The sequence below is a fragment of the Bombina bombina genome, chromosome 12, assembly GCF_027579735.1.
Source record: "Bombina bombina isolate aBomBom1 chromosome 12, aBomBom1.pri, whole genome shotgun sequence".
Taxonomy (NCBI): domain Eukaryota; kingdom Metazoa; phylum Chordata; class Amphibia; order Anura; family Bombinatoridae; genus Bombina; species Bombina bombina.
The window spans coordinates 119,656,235-119,680,851 of record NC_069510.1 but is presented as its reverse complement, the minus strand read 5'-3'; the positions used below and the strand labels follow the sequence as shown (position 1 = coordinate 119,680,851).

General features: G+C 40.3%; 1 protein-coding gene across 3 annotated transcripts in view; it reads left to right on the top strand.

Annotated features, from left to right (window-relative positions):
* The window catches only part of DNM1 (dynamin 1), a 318,929-nt gene extending 304,791 nt beyond the window's left edge, over positions 1 to 14,138 (top strand). Inside the window, exon 20 of one of the 3 annotated variants that reach the window (XM_053695682.1) lies at positions 13,647 to 14,138. In XM_053695682.1, the coding sequence (XP_053551657.1) occupies positions 13,647 to 13,704 (58 nt within the window). In that variant the 3' untranslated portion in view covers positions 13,705 to 14,138. Of the gene's footprint in view, positions 1 to 12,215 lie in introns of all 3 variants that reach the window. The other 2 variants (XM_053695681.1, XM_053695680.1) reach the window with 2 other exon arrangements.
* The last annotated feature ends 10,479 nt before the right edge of the window (positions 14,139 to 24,617 follow it).

Sequence of the window (24,617 nt, the reverse complement as noted above, 5' to 3'; positions counted from 1 at the left end):
CCTGGCATGGAGAGTCCACGGCCCGCCACTCTCTATTTTGTTTTTATGGCGGCCTTTATTTTTATAACCTTTAGGCGCCTCTATACCCCTAGTGTTACTCTTTCTCTTTCCTTATTCCCTCAGCTGAATGACTGGGGAGTATGGGAAGGGGAGGGATAATTAAGCTTGCTGGGGTCTCTTTGCCTTCTCCTGGTGGCCAGGAGTTGAATTTCCCAACAGTAATTGAATGGATTCGTGGACTCTCTATGCCAGGAAAGAAAATAATTTATCAAGTAAGCATAAATTTTGTTTTTTTTATAGATATTTCTATATGTATCTGATGATTTCTTTGTAAAATGTGTATCTATATATCTATATATCTATATATACTGTGTACATATATATATATATACATGTGTGTGTATGTATGTATATATATATATATATATATATATATATATATATATATATATATATATATATGAATGTCTAGAACATTGGAATGAAAAATATTTACAGTAAATACATAAACACATTATTAAATATTACAAATTTATTCAAAAATTTTTTTTTTCCTTTTCAAGTATTTGAGTGGAAAAGGCTCCAAAGTATATATACATATGTATTTATGTATAAACATCTGTTTATATGTGTATATATGCATGCATATAGATACACATGTATATACACACACACATATATATAAATATATATATATAAATACACACACACATATATATGCACACACACACATGCATACATATATATATATATATATATACATACATACATACATACATACATACACACACACATATATATGCACACACACATGCATACATATATATATATATATATATATATATATATATATATATACATACATACAGTACATACACACGTGTGTACATATATATATATATATATATATATATATATATATAAACACACACACACACATATATATATATATATATATACAATATATATACAGTATATATATATACATACATATATACACACACACACACAAATATATATATATATATATACAATATATATACAGTATATATATATACATACATATATACACACACACACAACTCAACAAGCACAAATTAAGTTTGTGCTTGTGCAGTCATGTTAACTTTTAACTTGGAATATGAGTGCCAGCGCTACGGAATTTGGCCAGCGCTACAGAATTTGGCGGCGCTATATAAATAAATGATAATAATAATTTCCATATTGCGCAATTGTGCTAATGTTAGTGCACCACTAATCTAGCCCACTATGTTTAAATCATGTAACATCTATGTGACAACAGATAGCTACTGACATGCTCTACTTATATAAATACCCTATTCATATAATTCAGTAACACAACTGACTGACAATATGTGAGAGAGACATTATTATAGGGGAAACAGTTTGTTGTAGATCAAATTATGGCTAGGAAGATCCCAGTAGATCAGATGAGTGTAAGGAAGACCCCAGTAGATCAGCTGAGGGTTAAGAATATCCCAGTAGATCACATGAGGGTTAGAACAACCCTAATAAATTAGATAAGAGCTAAGAAGACCCCAGTAGATCAAATGAGGTTTAGGAGACCATAATAGATCAGATTAGGGTAAGTAACACTCCAATAGATTAGATGAGGATTAGAAGACCTTAATAGATCAAATGAGGATTAAGAAGACCCCAGTAGATCAGATGAGGGTTAAGAATATCCCAGTAGATCTTAAGAGGGTTAAGAATATCCCAGTAGATCAGATGAGGGATTGGAAGATCCTATTAGATCTGATAAGGATTAGGAAGACCCCCGCTGTTAATATGAGGGTTAGAAGACCCCAGTAGATCAGATGAGGGATATGAAGACCCCAGTAGATCAGATGAGGGATATGAAGACCCCATTAGATCAAATGAGGGTTAGGAGATCCTAATAGATCAGATGAGGTTTATGGAGACCCCAGTAGTTTAGATGAGGGTTAGTAAGACCCCAGTAGATCAAATGAGGGTTAGGAGACCCTAATAGATCAGATGAAGGTTATGGAGACCCCAGCAGATCAGATGAGGGTTAGGAAGAACCCAGTAGATCAGATGAGGGTTTAGAATATCCAAGTAGATCCCATGAAGGTTAGAACAACCCTAATATATTAGATGAGGGCTAGGAAGCCCCCAGTAGATCATATGAGTTTTAAGAGACCCTAATAGATCAGATGAGGGTTAAGAAGACCCCAGTAGATCAGATGAGGGTTAGGAAGAACCCAATAGATCAGATGAGGGTTAGGAAGATCCCAGTAGATCAGATTAGGGTTAATAATATACAGATAGATCACATGAGGGTTAGGAAGATCCCATTAGATCAGATGAGGGTTAGGAAGACCTCAGCAGTTCAGATGAGGGTTAGGAAGATCTCAATAGATCAGATGAGACTTAGGAACATCCCTGTAGATCAGGTGAGAGGAAGACCTCAGTAGATCAGATGAGGGATCGAAAGACCTCAATAGATCAGATGAGGGTTAGGAAAACTTCAGTAGATCAGATGAGGGTTAGGAAGACTTCAGTAGATCAGATGAGGGTTAGGAAGACCTCAGTAGATCAGATGTGAGTTAGGAAGACCTCAGTAGATCAGATGCCAGTTAGAAAGACCTCAGTAGATTAGATCAGATGAGGGTTAAGAAGACCTCAGTAGATCAGATGAGGGTTAAGAAGACCTCAGTAGATCAGATGAGGGTTAGGAAGACCTGGTCGCTGGTTTACCAAGCTTGAGCTACTTCTGGTTCACTGTATCTTCCCTTGTCCCTTACTGATGACTTTGCATTGCTGATGTATTGTGCCACCTGCCTATGTGTCCTGTTTTTATCCATCCTGCACGTATCCCCACTAGCTCTCATATATCTGTTCATTTAGTCTCACCGCTCTTTTTTTTTTTTGCTTCTGGTTTATGGTGCTTGTTTTCACAATATAAACTCTGCCTGGCAACACGGTCATGCAGTCGCCTTACTCTCCCAACCCCTTGTCCCAGACAGCTCAATGTGTGGCACCCCACCTCTGCCCGCTTGCTCTGTGCATGCCGTTGTGTTGGTGATTGTCTTGTTTTGTGGATTTGCTGTAACTGCCTTTGCACCATAATAAACATGACGTGCGGGAGACCTCTCTAGTGGTACTGGCTGTACTCCATTACACAATACTTTATGGTCGCCAACTTCAGACTGTCCAACATCTCAAAGTAAAGTAATGGTAGCTTTTAAGAGCCACATAAGTCAACTAACATAGGCCTAGATCCCCAAAAGTCACTGATTTGTTCCAGTATTTCTGGGCTTCCGGTACTTTTTGATGTAACAAGGAGGTGTGTGGTACGGTTTTCATGTAGGTTCTCACAGGCATTTTCAGAGATCACCACAGAACTAAAAGAAATGAGGCCAGAGTGAATGTTACACGTGACGTTCATTACTGATGACTGACAAACATACGTGACTTTTTCTTTACAATAATATCAAGTCATGTGCAATTAAAAATTTCATATAAATGTGATTAATGTTAGAATTAACTTGTTAAACCTACAGACTCATCATTACTGGTCTTGTTTATTGTGCGCATGTTTTTATAGTTTGTGAGTATGATCTGAACTTTTAATTAAGCAAACAATAATAATTCTAGTTTATTAACATGTGAACTGTGCAAACTGATTAACGTGAAAAATCTTCCGGGGAAAGTGCCTTTTGGGTGTTCTAAAAAGACAAAAGTAAGAAGCAAGTTGGAGAATTTTAAGAACATGAAATGTGTTTTGTGATTGATTACTAAAGTGTAGAGGTGTTGTGTGATTACTATAGTGTAGAGGTGTTGTGTGATTACTATAGTGTAGGGGTGTTGTGTGATTACTATAGTGTAGTGTGATTACTATAGTGTAGTGGTGTTGTGTGATTACTATAGTGTAGTGGTGTTGTGTGATTACTATAGTGTAAAGGTGTTTTGTGATTACTATAGTGTAGAGGGGTTGTGTGATTACTATAGTGTAGAGGGGTTGTGTGATTACTATAGTGTAGAGGTGTTGTGTGATTACTATAGTGTAGGGGTGTTGTGTGATTACTATAGTGTAGGGGTGTTGTGTGATTACTATAGTGTAGAGGTGTTGTGTGATTACTATAGTGTAGTGGTGTTTTGTGATTACTATAGCGTAGCGGTGTTGTGTGATTACTATAGTGTAAAGGTGTTTTGTGATTACTATAGTGTAGAGGGGTTGTGTGATTACTATAGTGTAGAGGGGTTGTGTGATTACTATAGTGTAGAGGGGTTGTGTGATTACTATAGTGTAGAGGTGTTGTGTGATTACTAAAGTGTAGAGGTGTTGTGTGATTACTATAGTGTAGAGGTGTTGTGTGATTACTAAAGTGTAGAGGTGTTTTGTGATTACTATAGTGTAGAGGGATTGTGTGATTACTATAGTGTAGAGGTGCTTTGTGATTACTATAGTGTAGAGGTGTTGTGTGATTACTAAAGTGTAGAGGTGTTGTGTGATTACTATAGTGTAGAGGTGTTGTGTGATTACTAAAGTGTAGAGGTGTTTTGTGATTACTATAGTGTAGAGGGATTGTGTGATTACTATAGTGTAGAGGTGTTTTGTGATTACTATAGTGTAGAGGGGTTGTATGATTACTATAGTGTAGAGGGGTTGTGTGATTAGTAATCACAAAACACCTCTACACTATAGTAATCACACAACCCCTCTACACTTAAGTAATCACAAAACACACCTACACTATAGTAATCACAAAACACCTCTACACTATAGTATAGTGTAGGTGTGTTTTGTGATTACTAAAGTGTAGAGGTGTTTTGTGATTACTATAGCGTAGAGGGGTTGTGTGATTACTATAGCGTAGAGGGGTTGTGTGATTACTATAGTGTAGTGGTGTTGTGTGATTACTATAGTGTAGTGGTGTTGTGTGATTACTATAGTGTAGAGGTGTTGTGTGATTACTAAAGTGTAGTGGTGTTGTGTGATTACTGTAGTGTAGAGGTGTTGTGTGATTACTATAGTGTAGAGGGGTGTAGAGGGATTGTGTGATTACTATAGTGTAGTGGTGTTGTGTGATTACTATAGTGTAGTGGTGTTGTGTGATTACTATAGTGTAGAGGTGTTGTGTGATTACTAAAGTGTAGTGGTGTTGTGTGATTACTGTAGTGTAGAGGTGTTGTGTGATTACTATAGTGTAGAGGGGTGTAGAGGGATTGTGTGATTACTATAGTGTAGTGGTGTTGTGTGATTACTATAGTGTAGTGGTGTTGTGTGATTACTGTAGTGTAGAGGTGTTGTGTGATTACTATAGTGTAGAGGGGTGTAGAGGGGTTGTGTGATTACTATAGTGTAGTGGTGTTGTGTGATTACTGTAGTGTAGAGGTTTTGTGTGATTACTATAGTGTAGAGGTGTTGTGTGATTACTAAAGTGTAGTGGTGTTGTGTGATTACTGTAGTGTAGAGGTGTTGTGTGATTACTATAGTATAGAGGGGTGTAGAGGGGTTGTGTGATTACTATAGTGTAGGGGTGTTGTGTGATTACTATAGTGTAGAGGGGTTGTGTGATTACTATAGTATAGAGGGGTTGTGTGATTACTATAGTGTAGTGGTGTTGTGTGATTACTGTAGTGTAGAGGTGTTGTGTGATTACTATAGTGTAGAGGTGTTTTGTGATTACTATAGTGTAGAGGGATTGTGTGATTACTATAGTGTAGAGGTGTTTTGTGATTACTATAGTGTAGAGGGGTTGTATGATTACTATAGTGTAGAGGGGTTGTGTGATTAGTAATCACAAAACACCTCTACACTATAGTAATCACACAACCCCTCTACACTTAAGTAATCACAAAACACACCTACACTATAGTAATCACAAAACACCTCTACACTATAGTATAGTGTAGGTGTGTTTTGTGATTACTAAAGTGTAGAGGTGTTTTGTGATTACTATAGCGTAGAGGGGTTGTGTGATTACTATAGCGTAGAGGGGTTGTGTGATTACTATAGTGTAGTGGTGTTGTGTGATTACTATAGTGTAGTGGTGTTGTGTGATTACTATAGTGTAGAGGTGTTGTGTGATTACTAAAGTGTAGTGGTGTTGTGTGATTACTGTAGTGTAGAGGTGTTGTGTGATTACTATAGTGTAGAGGGGTGTAGAGGGATTGTGTGATTACTATAGTGTAGGGGTGTTGTGTGATTACTAAAGTGTAGTGGTGTTGTGTGATTACTGTAGTGTAGAGGTGTTGTGTGATTACTATAGTGTAGAGGGGTGTAGAGGGGTTGTGTGATTACTATAGTGTAGTGGTGTATGATTACTGTAGTGTAGAGGTGTTGTGTGATTACTATAGTGTAGAGGTGTTGTGTGATTACTAAAGTGTAGTGGTGTTGTGTGATTACTGTAGTGTAGAGGTGTTGTGTGATTACTATAGTATAGAGGGGTGTAGAGGGGTTGTGTGATTACTATAGTGTAGGGGTGTTGTGTGATTACTATAGTGTAGAGGGGTTGTGTGATTACTATAGTATAGAGGAGTTGGGTGATTACTATAGTGTAGAGGTGTTGTGTGATTACTAAAGTGTAGTGGTGTTGTGTGATTACTGTAGTGTAGAGGTGTTGTGTGATTACTATAGTGTAGAGGGGTGTAGAGGTGTTGTGTGATTACTATAGTGTAGTGGTGTTGTGTGATTACTGTAGTGTAGAGGTGTTGTGTGATTACTATAGTGTAGAGGTGTTGTGTGATTACTAAAGTGTAGTGGTGTTGTGTGATTACTGTAGTGTAGAGGTGTTGTGTGATTACTATAGTATAGAGGGGTATAGATGGGTTGTGTGATTACTATAGTGTAGGGGTGTTGTGTGATTACTATAGTGTAGAGGGGTTGTGTGATTACTATAGTATAGAGGGGTTGTGTGATTACTATAGTGTAGAGGGGTTGTGTGATTACTATAGTGTAGGGGTGTTGTGTGATTACTATAGTGTAGAGGGGTTGTGTGATTACTATAGTGTAGATGGGTTGTGTGATTACTATAGTGTAGAGGAGTTGTAGGATTACTATAGTGTAGAGGGGTTGTGTGATTACTATAGTGTAGGTGTGTTTTGTGATTACTATAGTGTAGGGGTGTTGTGTGATTACTAAAGTGCAGAGGTGTTGTGTGATTACTATAGTGTAGAGGTGTTTTGTGATTACTATAGTTTAGAGATGCTCTGAGAATGGTCTGACTGATCTCATCTGACTCACCTGCGCACAAATAGAGGGGCGTGGTCTGACTGATCATATCTGACTCACCTGCGCACAAGTAGAGGGGCGTGGTCTGACTGATTACATCTGACTCACCTGCGCACAAGTAGAGGGGCGTGGTCTGACTGATCATATCTGACTCACCTGTGCACAAGTAGAGGGGCGTGGTCTGCCTGATCATATCTGACTCACCTGCGCTAAAGTACAGGGGACTGGTCTGACTGATCATATCTGACTCACCTGTGCACAAGTAGAGGGGCGTGGTCTGACTGATCAGATCTGACTCACCTGTGCACAAGTAGAGGGGCGTGGTCTGACTGATCAGATCTGACTCACCTGCGCACAAGTAGAGGGACGTGGTCTGACTAATCATATCTGCCTCACCTGTGCACAAGTAGAGGGGCATGGTCTGACTGATCTGACTCACCTGCGCACAAGTAGAGGGACGTGGACTGACTAATCATATCTGCCTCACCTGTGCACAAGTAGAGGGGCGTGGTCTGACTGATTAGATCTGACTCACCTGTGCACAAGTAGAGGGGCATGGTCTGACTGATTACATCTGACTCACCTGTGCACAAGTAGAGGGACATGGTCTGACTGATCATATCTGACTCACTTGTGCACAAGTAGAGGGGCGTGGTCTGACTGATCATATCTGACTCCCCTGTGCACAAGTAGAGGGGCGTGGTCTGACTGATCAGATCTCACTTACCTGCGCACAAGTAGAGGGACGTGGTCTGACTGATCATATCTGACTCACCTGTGCACAAGTAGAGGGACGTGGTCTGACTGATCATATCTGACTCACCTGCGCACAAGTACAGGGGCGTGGTCTGACTCATGATATCGGACCCACATGCGCACAAGTACAGGGACGTGGTCTGACTGATCATATCTGACTCACCTGTGCACAACTAGAGGGGCGTGGTCTGACTGATCATATCTGACTCACCTGCGCACAAGTACAGGGGCGTGGTCTGACTCATGATATCGGACCCACATGCGCACAAGTACAGGGGCGTGGTCTGACTGATCATATCTGACTCACCTGCGCACAAGTACAAGGGCGTGGTCTGACTGATAATATCTGACTCCCATGCGCACAAGTACAGGGGCGTGGTCTGACTGATCATATCTGACTCACCTGTGCACAAGTAGAGGGGCGTGGTCTGACTGATCAGATCTGACTCACCTGTGCACAAGTAGAGGGGCGTGGTCTGACTGATCAGATCTGACTCACCTGCGCACAAGTAGAGGGACGTGGTCTGACTGATCATATCTGCCTCACCTGTGCACAAGTAGAGGGGCGTGGTCTGACTGATCAGATCTGACTCACCTGCGCACAAGTAGAGGGACATGGACTGACTGATCATATCTGACTCACCTGTGCACAAGTAGAGGGGCATGGTCTGACTGATTACATCTGACTCACCTGTGCACAAGTAGAGGGGCATGGTCTGACTGATTACATCTGACTCACCGGCGCACAAGTAGAGGGACGTGGTCTGACTGATCATATCTGACTCACCTGTGCACAACTAGAGGGGCGTGGTCTGACTGATCATATCTGACTCATCTGTGCACAAGTAGAGGGACATGGTCTGACTGATCATATCTGACTCACCTGTGCACAAGTAGAGGGACGTGGTCTGACTGATCATATCTGACTCACCTGTGCACAAGTAGAGGGGCGTGGTCTGACTGATCAGAGCTGACTCACCTGCGTACAAGTAGAGGGACATGGACTGACTGATCATAGCTGACTCACCTGTGCACAAGTAGAGGGGCATGGTCTGACTGATCAGATCTCACTTACCTGCACACAAGTAGAGGGACGTGGTCTGACTGATCATATCTGACTCACCTGCGCACAAGTAGAGGGACGTGGTCTGACTGATCATATCTGACTCACCTGTGCACAACTAGAGGGGCGTGGTCTGACTGATCATATCTGACTCACCTGTGCACAACTAGAGGGGCGTGGTCTGACTGATCATATCTGACTCATTTGCGCACAAGTACAGGGGCGTGGTCTGACTGATGATATCTGACTCACATGCACACAAGTACAGGGGCGTGGTCTGACTGATCATATCTGACTCACCTGCGCACAAGTACAAGGGCGTGGTCTGACTGATGATATCTGACTCCCATGCGCACATGTACAGGGGCGTGGTCTGACTGATCATACCTGACTCACCTGCACACAAGTACAAGGGCGTGGTCTGACTGATGATATCTGACTCCCATGCGCACAAGTACAAGGGCGTGGTCTGACTGATCATACCTGACTCACCTGCACACAAGTACAAGGGCGTGGTCTGACTGATGATATCTGACTCCCATGCGCACAAGTACAAGGGCGTGGTCTGACTGATGATATCTGACTCACCTGCGCACAAGTACAGGGGCGCGGTCTGACTGATTACATCTGACTCACCTGTGCACAACTAGAGGAGCGTGGTCTGACTAATCATATCTGACTCACCTGCGCACAAGTACAAGGGCGCGGTCTGACTGATGATATCTGACTCCCATGCGCACAAGTACAGGGGCGTGGTCTTACTGATTATATCTGACTCACCTGCGCACAAGTACAGGGGCGTGGTCTGACTGATTACATCTGACTCACCTGTGCACAAGTAGAGGGGCGTGGTCTGACTGATTACATCTGACTCACCTGCGCACAAGTACAGGGGCGTGGCCTTACTGATTACATCTGACTCACCTGCGCACAAGTACAGGGGCGTGGCCTTACTGATTACATCTGACTCACCTGCGCACAAGTACAAGGGCGTGGTCTGACTGATGATATCTGACTCCCATGCGCACAAGTACAGGGGCGTGGTCTGACTGATCATACCTGACTCACCTGCACACAAGTACAAGGGCGTGGTCTGACTGATGATATCTGACTCCCATGCGCACAAGTACAAGGGCGTGGTCTGACTGATGATATCTGACTCACCTGCGCACAAGTACAGGGGCGCAGTCTGACTGATTACATCTGACTCACCTGTGCACAACTAGAGGAGCGTGGTCTGACTAATCATATCTGACTCACCTGCGCACAAGTACAAGGGCGCGGTCTGACTGATGATATCTGACTCCCATGCGCACAAGTACAGGGGCGTGGTCTTACTGATTACATCTGACTCACCTGCGCACAAGTACAGGGGCGTGGTCTGAGTGATTACATCTGACTCACCTGTGCACAAGTAGAGGGGCGTGGTCTGACTGATTACATCTGACTCACCTGCGCACAAGTACAGGGGCGTGGCCTTACTGATTACATCTGACTCACCTGCGCACAAGTACAGGGGCGTGGCCTTACTGATTACATCTGACTCACCTGCGCACAAGTACAGGGGCGTGGTCTTACTGATTACATCTGACTCACCTGCGCACACGTTTGTTACAGTGGGCATGTAATATTATAATAGGTTCAGGACAATGAAAACTTATGGCGGCAATAAATAAAGAAAACTAGAAAGTCGCATCTGCTGTCTGCTATGAAATACTAATATCATAAACACTGAATATTCTTCCGGGAAACCCCCCCACAATTTTTAAAATCACAAGACTTAAAGAGAACATCTAGACAAAATTAAACTCATGATTCAGATAGGTCATGTCATTTTAAACAACTTTTCACTTTACTTTTATCATCAAATTTGCTTTGTTCTCTTGGTATTCTTAGTTGTAAGCTAAACCTATATAGACTCATATGCTAATTTCTATGCCCTTAAAGGCTGCATCTTTGTGCATTTTGACCGTTTTTCACAGTTAGGCACTGCTAGTTCGTGTGTGCCATATAGATAAACATTGTGCTCGCTCCCATGATCTTATTTATGAGTCAGCACCAATTGCAAGTCTGTCAAAAGCACTAAGATAAGGGGGCAATCTGCAGAGGGTTAGATACAAGGTAATCAACGAGGTAAAAAGTATATTAATATAACCGTGTTGGTTATGCAATACTCGGGAATGGGTAATAAAGGGATTATCTATCTTTTTAAACAATAAGATTCTGGAGTAGAATGTCCCTTTAAAGGGATAGGAAAGTCAAAATTGACCTTGCAAGAATCAGATAGAGCAGGTGATTTTAAGATACTTGTAAATGAATTTCTATGTTCAAATGTGCTTCGTTCTCTTGGTAACCCTTGTTGAAAAAGAATATGCACATATCATACACTAGTGGGAGCTAGCTGCTGATTGGTGACTGCACACATTTGTCTCTTGTGATTGGCTAACTAGATGTGTTCAGCTAGCTGCTGATTGGTGCCTGCACACATTTGTCTCTTGTGATTGGCTAACTACTAGATGTGTTCAGCTAGCTGACAATGTTCCTTTAGCAAAGGATAACAAGAGGATGAAGCAAATCTGATAATAGAAGGAAATTAGAAAACTGTTCTATCTGAATCATGAAAGAACATTTTTGGGTTCCTGTCCCTTTAAATTACATATTTTAGCATTATACAATAAAATACATATAATTAAAACACTGTTTATGCATGTATAATAAACCCACAATCCCCCTGTAATTTTACTATTGTAATGTGACAAAAGTGACACATGCCATCCAGTGCTGTGTAAAGTAATCATTTACATTATACCCACAGTATACACAGAGATGTACAGTAAAACGCCTCACACACTGATTTCAGCCCTTTTAAAAATGTCACAGACAATCTTGATCCCACGACGGATCTTATTTAAACCATTGCCATGACCACAAAGCTTTGCCAATGAAGGGACGTGTAATGTGGTGACAAACAATGAGGACGGTCTCCCTTTAGGTTTCTAAGGAGGCTGAATTAATAAATGTGTAAAATCAGCGAATTAACCACAGAAGATTCACATAATAGAACATATCTGCAGCTGATGGGGAACGTGGGCTGACTCCTTCATATTGTGAACAATGTTAATCATGCTTTATGTTTTCTTGTCCTTTTTTATTTTCTTTTTATTTATTCTCATTCAGCAGGAAGGCTCCCGCCTCACCTACACGTCCAACCATTATCCGACCTGCCGACCCGTCCTTATTAGATTAATTATTGAAGGCGTGACTGCTGAACACGGCTTTTCCTTCCCCCTCACCCTCCCAAAAAGTCATTCCACCTCTTCCAAGGCATGGTGCAGAGCTCACATCTACTTCACTGTGTTGTAAACACTGTCCAGCCTACGTATTGTACTGTACACTCCTGCACCGTCAGAGAAGTCTGCTCTTTTATTTCCTGTGCTCCATATTCATCCTTCTGGCTTTCAAAATGTAATCCTATCATTTTATCTATACAACCCATGGATTAATTTCTATAAGAGATGATCGGATAAAAAAAAATGCATTTAGCTGGTAGCAGCAATGTGTAAACACTATAAAAACGTCATTTTATGATTTGGGTTATAAATTCTTCTTGGTTTGAATACGTTTTTCACTGTAAACGCTAATACATCTGCTGCCCGTCACTAGTCATATTTTTTATTTTTTATATTTTATCATAAAAGCACTTTGAGACTCTTTAGGTAGAAAATTGTTATATACAATAATTATGTTCGGTTATTTCATAAGGTCTGAATTCTCATCCGCTAGCTCCAATATAGTAGCAGTGATTGGATTACATTATATAAAAAAAAAAATTGAGAAAAAACTGAAAAGTCTTAAAGTGTCATATTAAAGTTGAGATATTTAGATATTTTACTCTGAATATCAGTTTTATTATTCTCAGATGGGATATTATGCAGAATTGAAAGCTCCTAATGCTAAAATACAAATGTCAAAGTTTACAGTTTAGTTCTGACATTAGGTGACTTTTTATCAAGGCTTAGCTTTGAGAAAATAAAAATACATATCTGAAAATTTTGCCAAAGTTCCCAGTGTGGTACCACAGTGCATGAAATAAACCACCGGTTTATCACCAGATATATGGTGTATATAATCACTTGTTTATGCCTTTCCTTGACACTTACTTTAGTTTTCGCCTTCCTGTTTACATTGGTTAAACCTTTCTGAATATTTGTCTTGGAACAAAACTGGAAAATAATGGGAACAAAAAGGACAAGAATGTATAATAGGAGAAATATATTTGTGTAAGGGAGCATTGTAGATTAGCGTCTTCCAGACCCACCTTGCCGTGCGCTGCTATATAACGCAGTTAGGCTATGTATTGGCATTAGAACGCTGCTAACAAAAGCCATGTGGTACCTCTTTGGCGCAACAGCACATAGAACAAACGTTACAAACCTGTACTAGACTTGAATCCCTGTAATGGGGGTCTGTAACCCACAGGGTGTAACAAGTCATTCAAACTGGTGTTTTGCTCCCACCTTGTTTAACCTTTTTTTATGTTTTTTTTTTCCAAACTGATATTTTCTCTTTTTTGTTTTCTCTCCCTTCTCTATCGATGACTCACATCAGATCTACCAGGGTCAGCCCATCGAGGCCCGAGAGCCCTAAATCTAACTATGAACTGTGAGCTAAGACTGTTGCCTGTTTCCTAGCTATCTGATGTGTGACTGTCACAAACTGTTTGTCTTGTTGCGCTACACACATATCAAATATATCAAATGTGATCATTGCTATGAAATGAATCATCTTCTCGGTTACAGTAACGAACGTATCATGTCTGGTAGTAGCATATCCTTATATAAATATGTTATAAATAATTCTATATATATATATATGAGATATTAAATATACGTCCTGAAGATAAGTAAGCTGTTGTGCTTCCATGTGAATTTAAGTCTTTAGAACCGTCTGGGGAAATGACTATGTATGTTAAATGGCAGCTGGTACTGTATCTGCATGTGAACGAGCCTCAGTTGTGGAAACCAAGTGTTTGATTCTGTGATAGCTGTGATATCTGTCAGACCATTGAATAAAAATATCTTTCTGTAAAAAAAACAACAACCCAGATTAATGTCTTTATTTAATAGATAGAGAAGTCATATGAGTGTTATGGGTTAAAGAATATGGTAACGTGAGAGTGACATCATATGACTGTGTCATGGGTGAAAGAACATGGTAATGTGAGAGTGACGTCATATGACTTTCAGGGGTGGAAGAATGTGGTAACGTGAGAGTGACATCAATTGAGTATCATGGGTGAAAGAACATGGTAACGTGAGAGTGACATCATATGACTGTCATGAGTGAAAGAATATGGTAACGTGAGAGTGATATCACATGACTGTGTCATGGGTGAAAGAATATGGTAATGTGAGAGTGACGTCATATGACTGTCATGAGTGAAAGAATATGGTAACGTGAGAGTGATATCACATGACTGTGTCATGGGTGAAAGAATATGGTAATGTGAGAGTGACGTCATATGACTGTCATGAGTGAAAGAATATGGTAACGTGAGAGTGATATCACATGACTGTGTCATGGGTGAAAGAACATGGTAATGTGAGAGTGACATCATATGACTTTCATGGGTGTAAGAATATGGTAACGTGAGAGTGACATCATATGACTGTCAAGGGTGTAAGAATGTGGTAACGTGAGAGTGACATCAATTGAGTATCATGGGTGAAAGAATATGGTATTGTGAGAGTGACATCACATGAGTGTGTCATGGGTGAAAGAATATGGTAACGTGAGTGTGACATCACATGAGTGTGTCATGGGTGAAAGAATATGGTAACGTGAGAGTGACGTGGAGTGTGTCATGGGTGAAAGGATGTGGTAATGTGAGAGTGATGTCACATGACTGTCATGGGTGAAAGAATATGGTAACGTGAGAGTGACATCATAGGAGTGTGTCATGGGTTAAAGAATATGGCATTGTGAGAGTGACATCACATGAGTGTGTCATGGGTGAAAGAATATGGTAACGTAAGAGTGTCACGTGAGTGTCATGGGTGAAAAATATGGTAATGTGAGTGTGACATCACATAAGTGTGTCATGGGTGAAAGAATATGGTAACATCAGAGTGTCACGTGAGTGACATGGGTGAAAGAATATGGTAATGTGAGTGTGACATCACATAAGTGTGTCAAGGGTAAAGAATATGGTAACGTGAGAGTGTCACGTGAGTGTCATGGGTGAAAGAATATGGTAATGTGAGTGTGACATCACATAAGTGTGTCATCAAAAAGAAAAACACTCCAGAGCAGCTCACTAAAAAAACATACGCTTTAATGTTAAAAATTAGCCAACGTGGGCCAACAGCATACAGGGGTTAAAATACAGATACCGCACAAGGTCCAGCACACATCCCAACCTAGGACGCGTTTCGGGATTACCCCGTACTTACAGCAGGTCAGGTGAAAGCTGATTATGCTTATAAAGGCAGCGCCTAATCAGAAAAACACTGGAGTTTCATAGACAATTTTGAACAATTTTAAACAATTTTAAAGTGATAGCATGCATTCTGTAAATACCATATATATGGAAATATGTTAATACATATCAAGTTACTCAACAACAGGACACAGATATCATATGTCTAAACATTTAGAAAAAGAATTACCATTATAGCATATTAATAATTAATACATAATACAGCCTACACTAATAGCTTAACAACTGTGATCAACCAGCTCAAATTAAATGGGTTCATATACACATAATGTTAATACTAAATCAGAATATCAATGCTTATGAACACAGCATTAACAAATATATAATAACAGGCAACAACTATCCAAAAGATGCTAGCAGGAATAAAGGAAAAATATTAAATAATAATAATAATGAAACACTATAACATACTAGGAGGGAAAAGAGAAGGAAATACAGGGAGTGCAGAATTATTAGGCAAGTTGTATTTTTGAGGATTAATTTTATTATTGAACAACAACCATGTTCTCAATGAACCCAAGAAACTAATTAATATCAAAGCTGAATAGTTTTGGAAGTAGTTTTTAGTTTGTTTTTAGTTATAGCTATTTTAGGGGGATATCTGTGTGTGCAGGTGACTATTACTGTGCATAATTATTAGGCAACTTAACAAAAAACAAATATATACCCATTTCAATTATTTATTTTTACCAGTGAAACCAATATAACATCTCAACATTCACAAATATACATTTCTGACATTCAAAAACAAAACAAAAACAAATCAGTGACCAATATAGCCACCTTTCTTTGCAAGGACACTCAAAAGCCTGCCATCCATGGATTCTGTCAGTGTTTTGATCTGTTCACCATCAACATTGCGTGCAGCAGCAACCACAGCCTCCCAGACACTGTTCAGAGAGGTGTACTGTTTTCCCTCCTTGTAAATCTCACATTTGATGATGGACCACAGGTTCTCAATGGGGTTCAGATCAGGTGAACAAGGAGGCCATGTCATTAGATTTTCTTCTTTTATACCCTTTCTTGCCAGCCACGCTGTGGAGTACTTGGACGCGTGTGATGGAGCATTGTCCTGCATGAAAATCATGTTTTTCTTGAAGGATGCAGACTTCTTCCTGTACCACTGCTTGAAGAAGGTGTCTTCCAGAAACTGGCAGTAGGACTGGGAGTTGAGATTGACTCCATCCTCAACCCGAAAAGGCCCCACAAGCTCATCTTTGATGATACCAGCCCAAACCAGTACTCCACCTCCACCTTGCTGGCGTCTGAGTCAGACTGGAGCTCTCTGCCCTTTACCAATCCAGCCACGGGCCCATCCATCTGGCCCATCAAGACTCACTCTCATTTCATCAGTCCATAAAACCTTAGAAAAATCAGTCTTGAGATATTTCTTGGCCCAGTCTTGACGTTTCAGATTGTGTGTCTTGTTCAGTGGTGGTCGTCTTTCAGCCTTTCTTACCTTGGCCATGTCTCTGAGTATTGCACACCTTGTGCTTTTGGGCACTCCAGTGATGTTGCTGCTCTGAAATATGGCCAAACTGGTAGCAAGTGGCATCTTGGCAGCTGCACGCTTGACTTTTCTCAGTTCAGGGGCAGTTATTTTGCGCCTTGGTTTTTCCACACGCTTCTTGCGACCCTGTTGACTATTTTGAATGAAACGCTTGATTGTTCGATGATCACGCTTTAGAAGCTTTGCAATTTTAAGAGTGCTGCATCCCTCTGCAAGATATCTCACTATTTTTGACTTTTCTGAGCCTGTCAAGTCCTTCTTTTGACCGATTTTGCCAAAGGAAAGGAAGTTGCCTAATAATTATGCACACCTGATATAGGGTGTTGATGTCATTAGACCACACCCCTTCTCATTACAGAGATGCACATCACCTAATATGCTTAATTGGTAGTAGGCTTTCGAGCCTATACAGCTTGGAGTAAGACAACATGCATAAAGAGGATGATGTGGTCAAAATACTCATTTGCCTAATAATTCTGCACTCCTTGTAAAAAAGAAGAAAGAGAGATAGATCCACATGTATATGATAGATATGTTTATAATAATACATTTGTATATATATAGTAAGTTCTTACCTACATGATGACTTCTAACATATAGATAGATCAATTTGATCAACAAAGTGAATATAAATAAGCATATCAGAGTATCTGACAACAACCTCTAATAGATAAACATGTATATATATAAGAGCATGGTCAAAGATTTTATCAAAAGCATTATTAAGAAAATTGTTAATAGAAAAACTTGAGTAGATAAAATTACATAGATTCATGGAATTAATAGGAGGACCTGAATAGGTAAAGTTACATGAATCAGTGTTCCCAATGATTCATGATATCATACACTGAATTAAAACCCTTGGGGAACCTAGTTTTTAACTTAAAAATCCAGAAGGTCTCTCTACGGTATAGTTCTCTAGTCCTATCACCTCCTCTTTTAGGGCGATATACCATTTCAATAAGTATGTCATGGGTGAAAGAATATGGTAACGTCAGAGTGACATCATATGCGTATCACGGGTGAAAGAATATGTTAACGTGAGAGTGACGTCACATGACTGTGTCATGGGTGAAAGAATATGGTAACGTGAGAGTGATGTCACAGGAGTGTGTCATGGGTGAAAGAATATGGTAACGTGAGAGTGATGTCACAGGAGTGTGTCATGGGTTAAAGAATATGGTAATGTGAGAGTGATGTCACAGGAGTGTGTCATGGGTGAAAGAATGTGGTAATGTGAGAGTGACGTCACATAAGTGTGTCATGGGTGAAAGAATATGGTAATGTGAGAGTGTCACGTGAGTGTCATGGGTGAAGAATATGGTAACGTGAGAGACATCACATGAGTGTGTCATGGGTGAAAGAACATGGTAATGCGAGAGTGACATCACATGAGTGTGTCATGGGTGAAAGAGTTTGGTAACGTGAAAGTGTCACGTGAGTGTCATGGGGGAAAGAATATGGTAACGTGAGAGTGATGTCCCATGAGTGTCATGGGTGAAATAATATGGTAACATGAGAGTGACGTCCCATGAGTGTCATGGGTGAAAGAATATGGTAACATGAGAGTGACGTCCCATGAGTGTCATGGGTGAAAGAATATGGTAATGTGAGAGTGACATCACATGAGTGTCATGTGTGAAAGGATATGGTAACATGAGTAATGTCACATGAGTGTCATGTGTAAAAGAATATGGTAACATGAGAGTGACATCACATGGGTGAAAGAATGTTGTAACGTGAGAGTGAAATCACATAGGTGAAATAATACGGTAAAGTGAGAGTGATGTCACATGACAGTGTCATGGATGAAATAATATGGTAACATCAGAGTGACTGATGTTACCAAATTATTTCACCCATGACATAGTCGTATGATGTTACTCTGATGTTACCATATTATTTCACCCATGACACAGAGTGACGTCACATGAGTGTGTCATGGGTGAAAGAATATGTTGTACACACAGCAAGGAAAACGCACCAGGCCGGCTTTAGGATCTAACCGTAAGTGTCCCTCTTTTCCTCCTTGAGCAAGACTGGCTACATCTTGTTAATGTTAAGGTTGTTCCGTATATGGGGACATTATATTTACAATTTCTCTGCTAGTGCTGTTAAGCCATATTGAGTGCTGTCATCATATGAGTGTGTTATGGGTGAAAGAATATGGTAACGTGAGAGTGACGTCACATGAGTGTGTCATGGGGGAAATAATATAGTAACGTGAGAGTGACTCACATGAGTCTCATTTGTGAAAGAATATGGTAACATGAGAGTGACATCACATGGGTGAAAGAATATGGTAACGTGAGAGTGACATCACATGGGTGAAATAATACAGTAACGTGAGAGTGACATCACATGGGTGAAATAATACAGTAACGTGAGAGTGACGTCACATGGGTGAAATAATACGGTAACGTGAGACTGACGTCACATGGGTGAAAGAATATGGTAACATGAGTGACGTCATATGAGTAAAAGAATATGGTAACATGAGAGTGACATCACATGGGTGAAAGAATATGGTAACGTGAGAGTGACGTTACATGGGTGAAAGAATATGGTAACGTGAGAGTGACATCACATGGGTGAAAGAATATGGTAACATGAGTGACGTCACAAGGGTGAAATAATACGGTAACGTGAGAGTGACATCACATGGGTGAAAGAATATGGTAACGTGAGAGTGACGTTACATGGGTGAAAGAATATGGTAACGTGAGAGTGACATCACATGGGTGAAATAATACAGTAACGTGAGAGTGACATCACATGGGTGAAATAATACGGTAACGTGAGAGTGACATCACATGGGTGAAATAATACAGTAACGTGAGAGTGACGTCACATGGGTGAAATAATACGGTAACGTGAGACTGACGTCACATGGGTGAAAGAATATGGTAACATGAGTGACGTCATATGGGTGAAAGAATATGGTAACATGAGAGTGACATCACATGGGTGAAAGAATATGGTAACGTGAGAGTGACGTTACATGGGTGAAAGAATATGGTAACGTGAGAGTGACATCACATGGGTGAAAGAATATGGTAACATGAGTGACGTCACAAGGGTGAAATAATACGGTAACGTGAGAGTGACATCACATGGGTGAAAGAATATGGTAACGTGAGAGTGACGTTACATGGTTGAAAGAATATGGTAACGTGAGAGTGACATCACATGGGTGAAATAATACAGTAACGTGAGAGTGACATCACATGGGTGAAATAATACGGTAACGTGAGAGTGACATCACATGGGTGAAATAATACAGTAACGTGAGAGTGACGTCACATGGGTGAAATAATACGGTAACGTGAGACTGACGTCACATGGGTGAAAGAATATGGTAACATGAGTGACGTCATATGGGTGAAAGAATATGGTAACATGAGAGTGACATCACATGGGTGAAAGAATATGGTAACGTGAGAGTGACGTTACATGGGTGAAAGAATATGGTAACGTGAGAGTGACATCACATGGGTGAGAGAATATGGTAACATGAGTGACGTCACAAGGGTGAAATAATACGGTAACGTGAGAGTGACATCACATGGGTGAAAGAATATGGTAACGTGAGAGTGACGTTACATGGGTGAAAGAATATGGTAACGTGAGAGTGACATCACATGGGTGAAATAATACAGTAACGTGAGAGTGACATCACATGGGTGAAATAATACGGTAACGTGAGAGTGACATCACATGGGTGAAATAATACAGTAACGTGAGAGTGACGTCACATGGGTGAAATAATACGGTAACGTGAGACTGACGTCACATGGGTGAAAGAATATGGTAACATGAGTGACGTCATATGGGTGAAAGAATATGGTAACATGAGAGTGACATCACATGGGTGAAAGAATATGGTAACGTGAGAGTGACGTTACATGGGTGAAAGAATATGGTAACGTGAGAGTGACATCACATGGGTGAAAGAATATGGTAACATGAGTGATGTCACAAGGGTGAAATAATACGGTAACGTGAGAGTGACACCACATGGGTGAAAGAATATGGTAACGTGAGAGTGACGTCATATGGGTGAAAGAATATGGTAACGTGAGAGTGACGTCACATGAGTGAAAGAATATGGTAACATGAGAGTGACATCACATGGGTGAAAGAATATGGTAATGTGAGAGTGACGTCACATGGGTTAAATAATATGGTAACGTGGGAGTGACATCACATGGGTGAAAGAATATGGTAACGTGAGAGTGACGTCACATGAGTGTGTCATGGGGGAAATATAGTAACGTGAGAGTGACTCATATGAGTCTTGTGTGAAAGAATATGGTAACATGAGTGACATCACATGAGAGTGTCATGTGTGAAAGAATATGGTAACATGAGAGTGACATCACATGGGTGAAATAATACGGTAACGTGAGAGTGACATCACATGGGTGAAATAATACGGTAACGTGAGAGTGACGTCATATGGGTGAAAGAATATGGTAACATGAGAGTGACATCACATGGGTGAAAGAATATGGTAACGTGAGAGTGACGTCATATGGGTGAAAGAATATGGTAACATGAGAGTGACATCACATGGGTGAAATAATACGGTAACGTGAGAGTGACGTCATATGGGTGAAAGAATATGGTAACATGAGAGTGACATCACATGGGTGAAAGAATATGGTAACAAGAGAGTGACGTCACATGGGTGAAAGAATATGGTAAAGTTGGAGTGACATCACATGGGTGAAAGAATATGGTATTGTGAGAGTGACGTCACATGGGTGAAAGAATATGGTAACGTGAGATAATCCTAAAACCCCAGAAATTATAAAAATGTTGTTTGCCTCAATCTTCAGATTGTGGTTTAAAATATATATATATATATATATACTGTATATTAATTAAGCTTTTTCTAGGATCTCATAAGATTATTGATAGTAAAAGTTGGTAATTTATTTAGTACATAATACATCATGTTCTTTGCCAGTCACATCTAGACCAGGACTTATGGAATTTTGGGCGGTTTACAATAACTGTGAAAATGAAGCTAGTCTAGAACAGAGTTTGCAGAAAGTATTAGATCTTCAGTCAGCAGTGGCTTACACAGATACAATATCACTGCCAGCTCTCTGGGCATTCATGACTTTGTATACTGGTGCGCAGGGCCCACACAGCATATGTGTGTATACAACTGAAACACAGATAACTTATCGTAGAAGTTCGGCCTTTGTATCCCTTTAACCACTTTCACATTAAAAGAGTAAATGGGAGACTTCCTAGGTGGCAGTGTTACATACGAGACTCCTGCAGGGTTACAATTGCTACGGACAAGACACAGGAGATGATTTGGTTAAATGCGTAAAGGTCACATGACCCCTCCAGGCACCCGTAGTTTGTAAGCTGATTTGAACTGTAGGGAGTATTCATAGTGAAAGGAGATGGTGGTTGTGTCTACACTGGCTCAGACAGATGAGCAGTGCCAACATATTCATAAACACATTATCATGGACCCTATTCACGATTAAATTATTTTAAAACCAGAAAAAAGAAGTGCATTTTACAACAATGGTGTCCATGCTCAGTTCATGGAGTTTGGTTCACAGCTGGGGGGGAGTCACAAAGAGGGCAAGCCCCGCCTCTAGCAATCCCAAAGCTCAGCAGTAGGCGCCAACTGATTGATAGTGGATAGGAGGCACACAGCTGCAGTGCGGTTTTGTTCTCGCTATGAGCAAGATAACTGTGTTCATATAAAGGCAAGTATATTCAGCCTGAGTTAACAAGAACTGTAAAACGATATTTTCTCTAAGCTTCACTGTGAAGGAGATAAATAATTACCACTGGGTCAGAACCAAAGCATCAGCATTATAGGGTTAGACAGACTAATATGGGGAAGGTGAACCTTTATCTTGTAAGTGTAAAGGCTACTTTAGTGAAGGAAAAATGAGAAAGCATTTAGATTCTTTAAAAGGTATGTAGAGAAGACTGAGTGGCTGCTTTACACAGCTACTCAAGCAATTCACCATGGCGACCACCCACTAACAGTTGGAATGTGCAGTAACAGGGAATGGGGTGTCCCTAACTTCTGGTATGCCAGGACAAGCGTAAGCTGAAACCAACACAACAGGAAAGATTTAGGGCCCATATATTCATTATAGGGTGACTATGGGGTAAAGTGTCCTGAGGGTGAGTAGTTTAAGATATGTTATGCATATAAAGAATAATAGAACAATGTACAACAATTCTTTGAAATTCTTTTATATATAAAAAGTTACTTTATTAAGATCAGAAATGTTCATTATTTATTTTAATGAACATTTCTGATCTGAATAAAGTAACTTTTTCTCTGTACGCTTGTGAAGGCTTCTTGCTTTCCACCAATATAGCTCTAGTAGTTTCCTCATCAGGCACTGAATAATGGATACCCAGGTATTACGTGCTCACAAATACACAATTCCTGCTTGTTTCACTTCAAATAGAACAATTTTTGCATAAAGTAAAATTTGTGTATGTGTTTAAATGCCACCCTTCATAAGCATTATAATAAAATATAAAGTCCCAAGGAAGTGCAATGCCAGTCCTAAGCCTGTAGAAGGGTCTGGAAATCCAAGTGAAGGAATGAACCCCGAGACAGGAGGTCCAGTTGCAGAAAAAGTCATAATAAAGGGACAATAAAGTCAAAATGTAACTTCTGTAATTCAGACAGAGCAGTAATTTTAAACAATTTATTTCAATTTTCATATAGGTGTTGGGAGTCCACAATCCATTACTCCTGGGTAATTACCTTTCCTTGCCACTAGGAGGAGGCAAAGATTCTTAAGCTCCAAAAGCCCTATAAAAACCCCTCCCACCTCTATGGCAACTAGTCTTGTCTTTGCCTCCGCAAAGACAGAAGAATGAAGGTGCTCCAGATGTTTCTATGAGAGGGCTCTAAGACTGAGTTAAGGCCCAAGATTCCTCTCAAACTGCAGCCTGTATTTTAGAGGGATGCTTTGGGAGTATTTGGTAATGACATTATTAAAACCATGTTGGGAGTTAGTCACAAGCCAGCCATGGGTGTCGCAGAGACATGTCCTTTGCCTCTTCCTGTTATACCAGCACTGGTTCCTTTAAATTTTTTGTTGTATTCTCCTTTTTTTTTTAGCATGTTTTTCCCTGCTGTCGTGTTAGCGCACTTTGGATAAGGGTTTGAGAGCGTCTGACTATTCGATTTGCACACTTTAAATAGTCTGGGTTGCGCATGTCGATCTTTCAGGTTAGTGCAAATCTGGGGTTTTCACTTGCTTACTTTTCTTTCCAATGGCATGGAGAGTCCACAAATCCATTCTAATTACGAGTAGGAATTTAACTCCTGGCCACCAAGAGGAGGCAAAGAACACCTCAGCAAAGCTGTTAAGTATCACTCCCACTTCCCATAAACCCCCAATCATTCTTTGCCTTGTACATCAGGAGGATGTGCGAACATGGTGTCTGAAAATATTAATCCTTTAATGGGTACTTTTCCCCGCAAGCAAGGATTGGAGCTAGTAAGAGTAATACCTTCCATCATTTATGCTACCCCTATATAGAAAACCAGGGTTGGTTACTC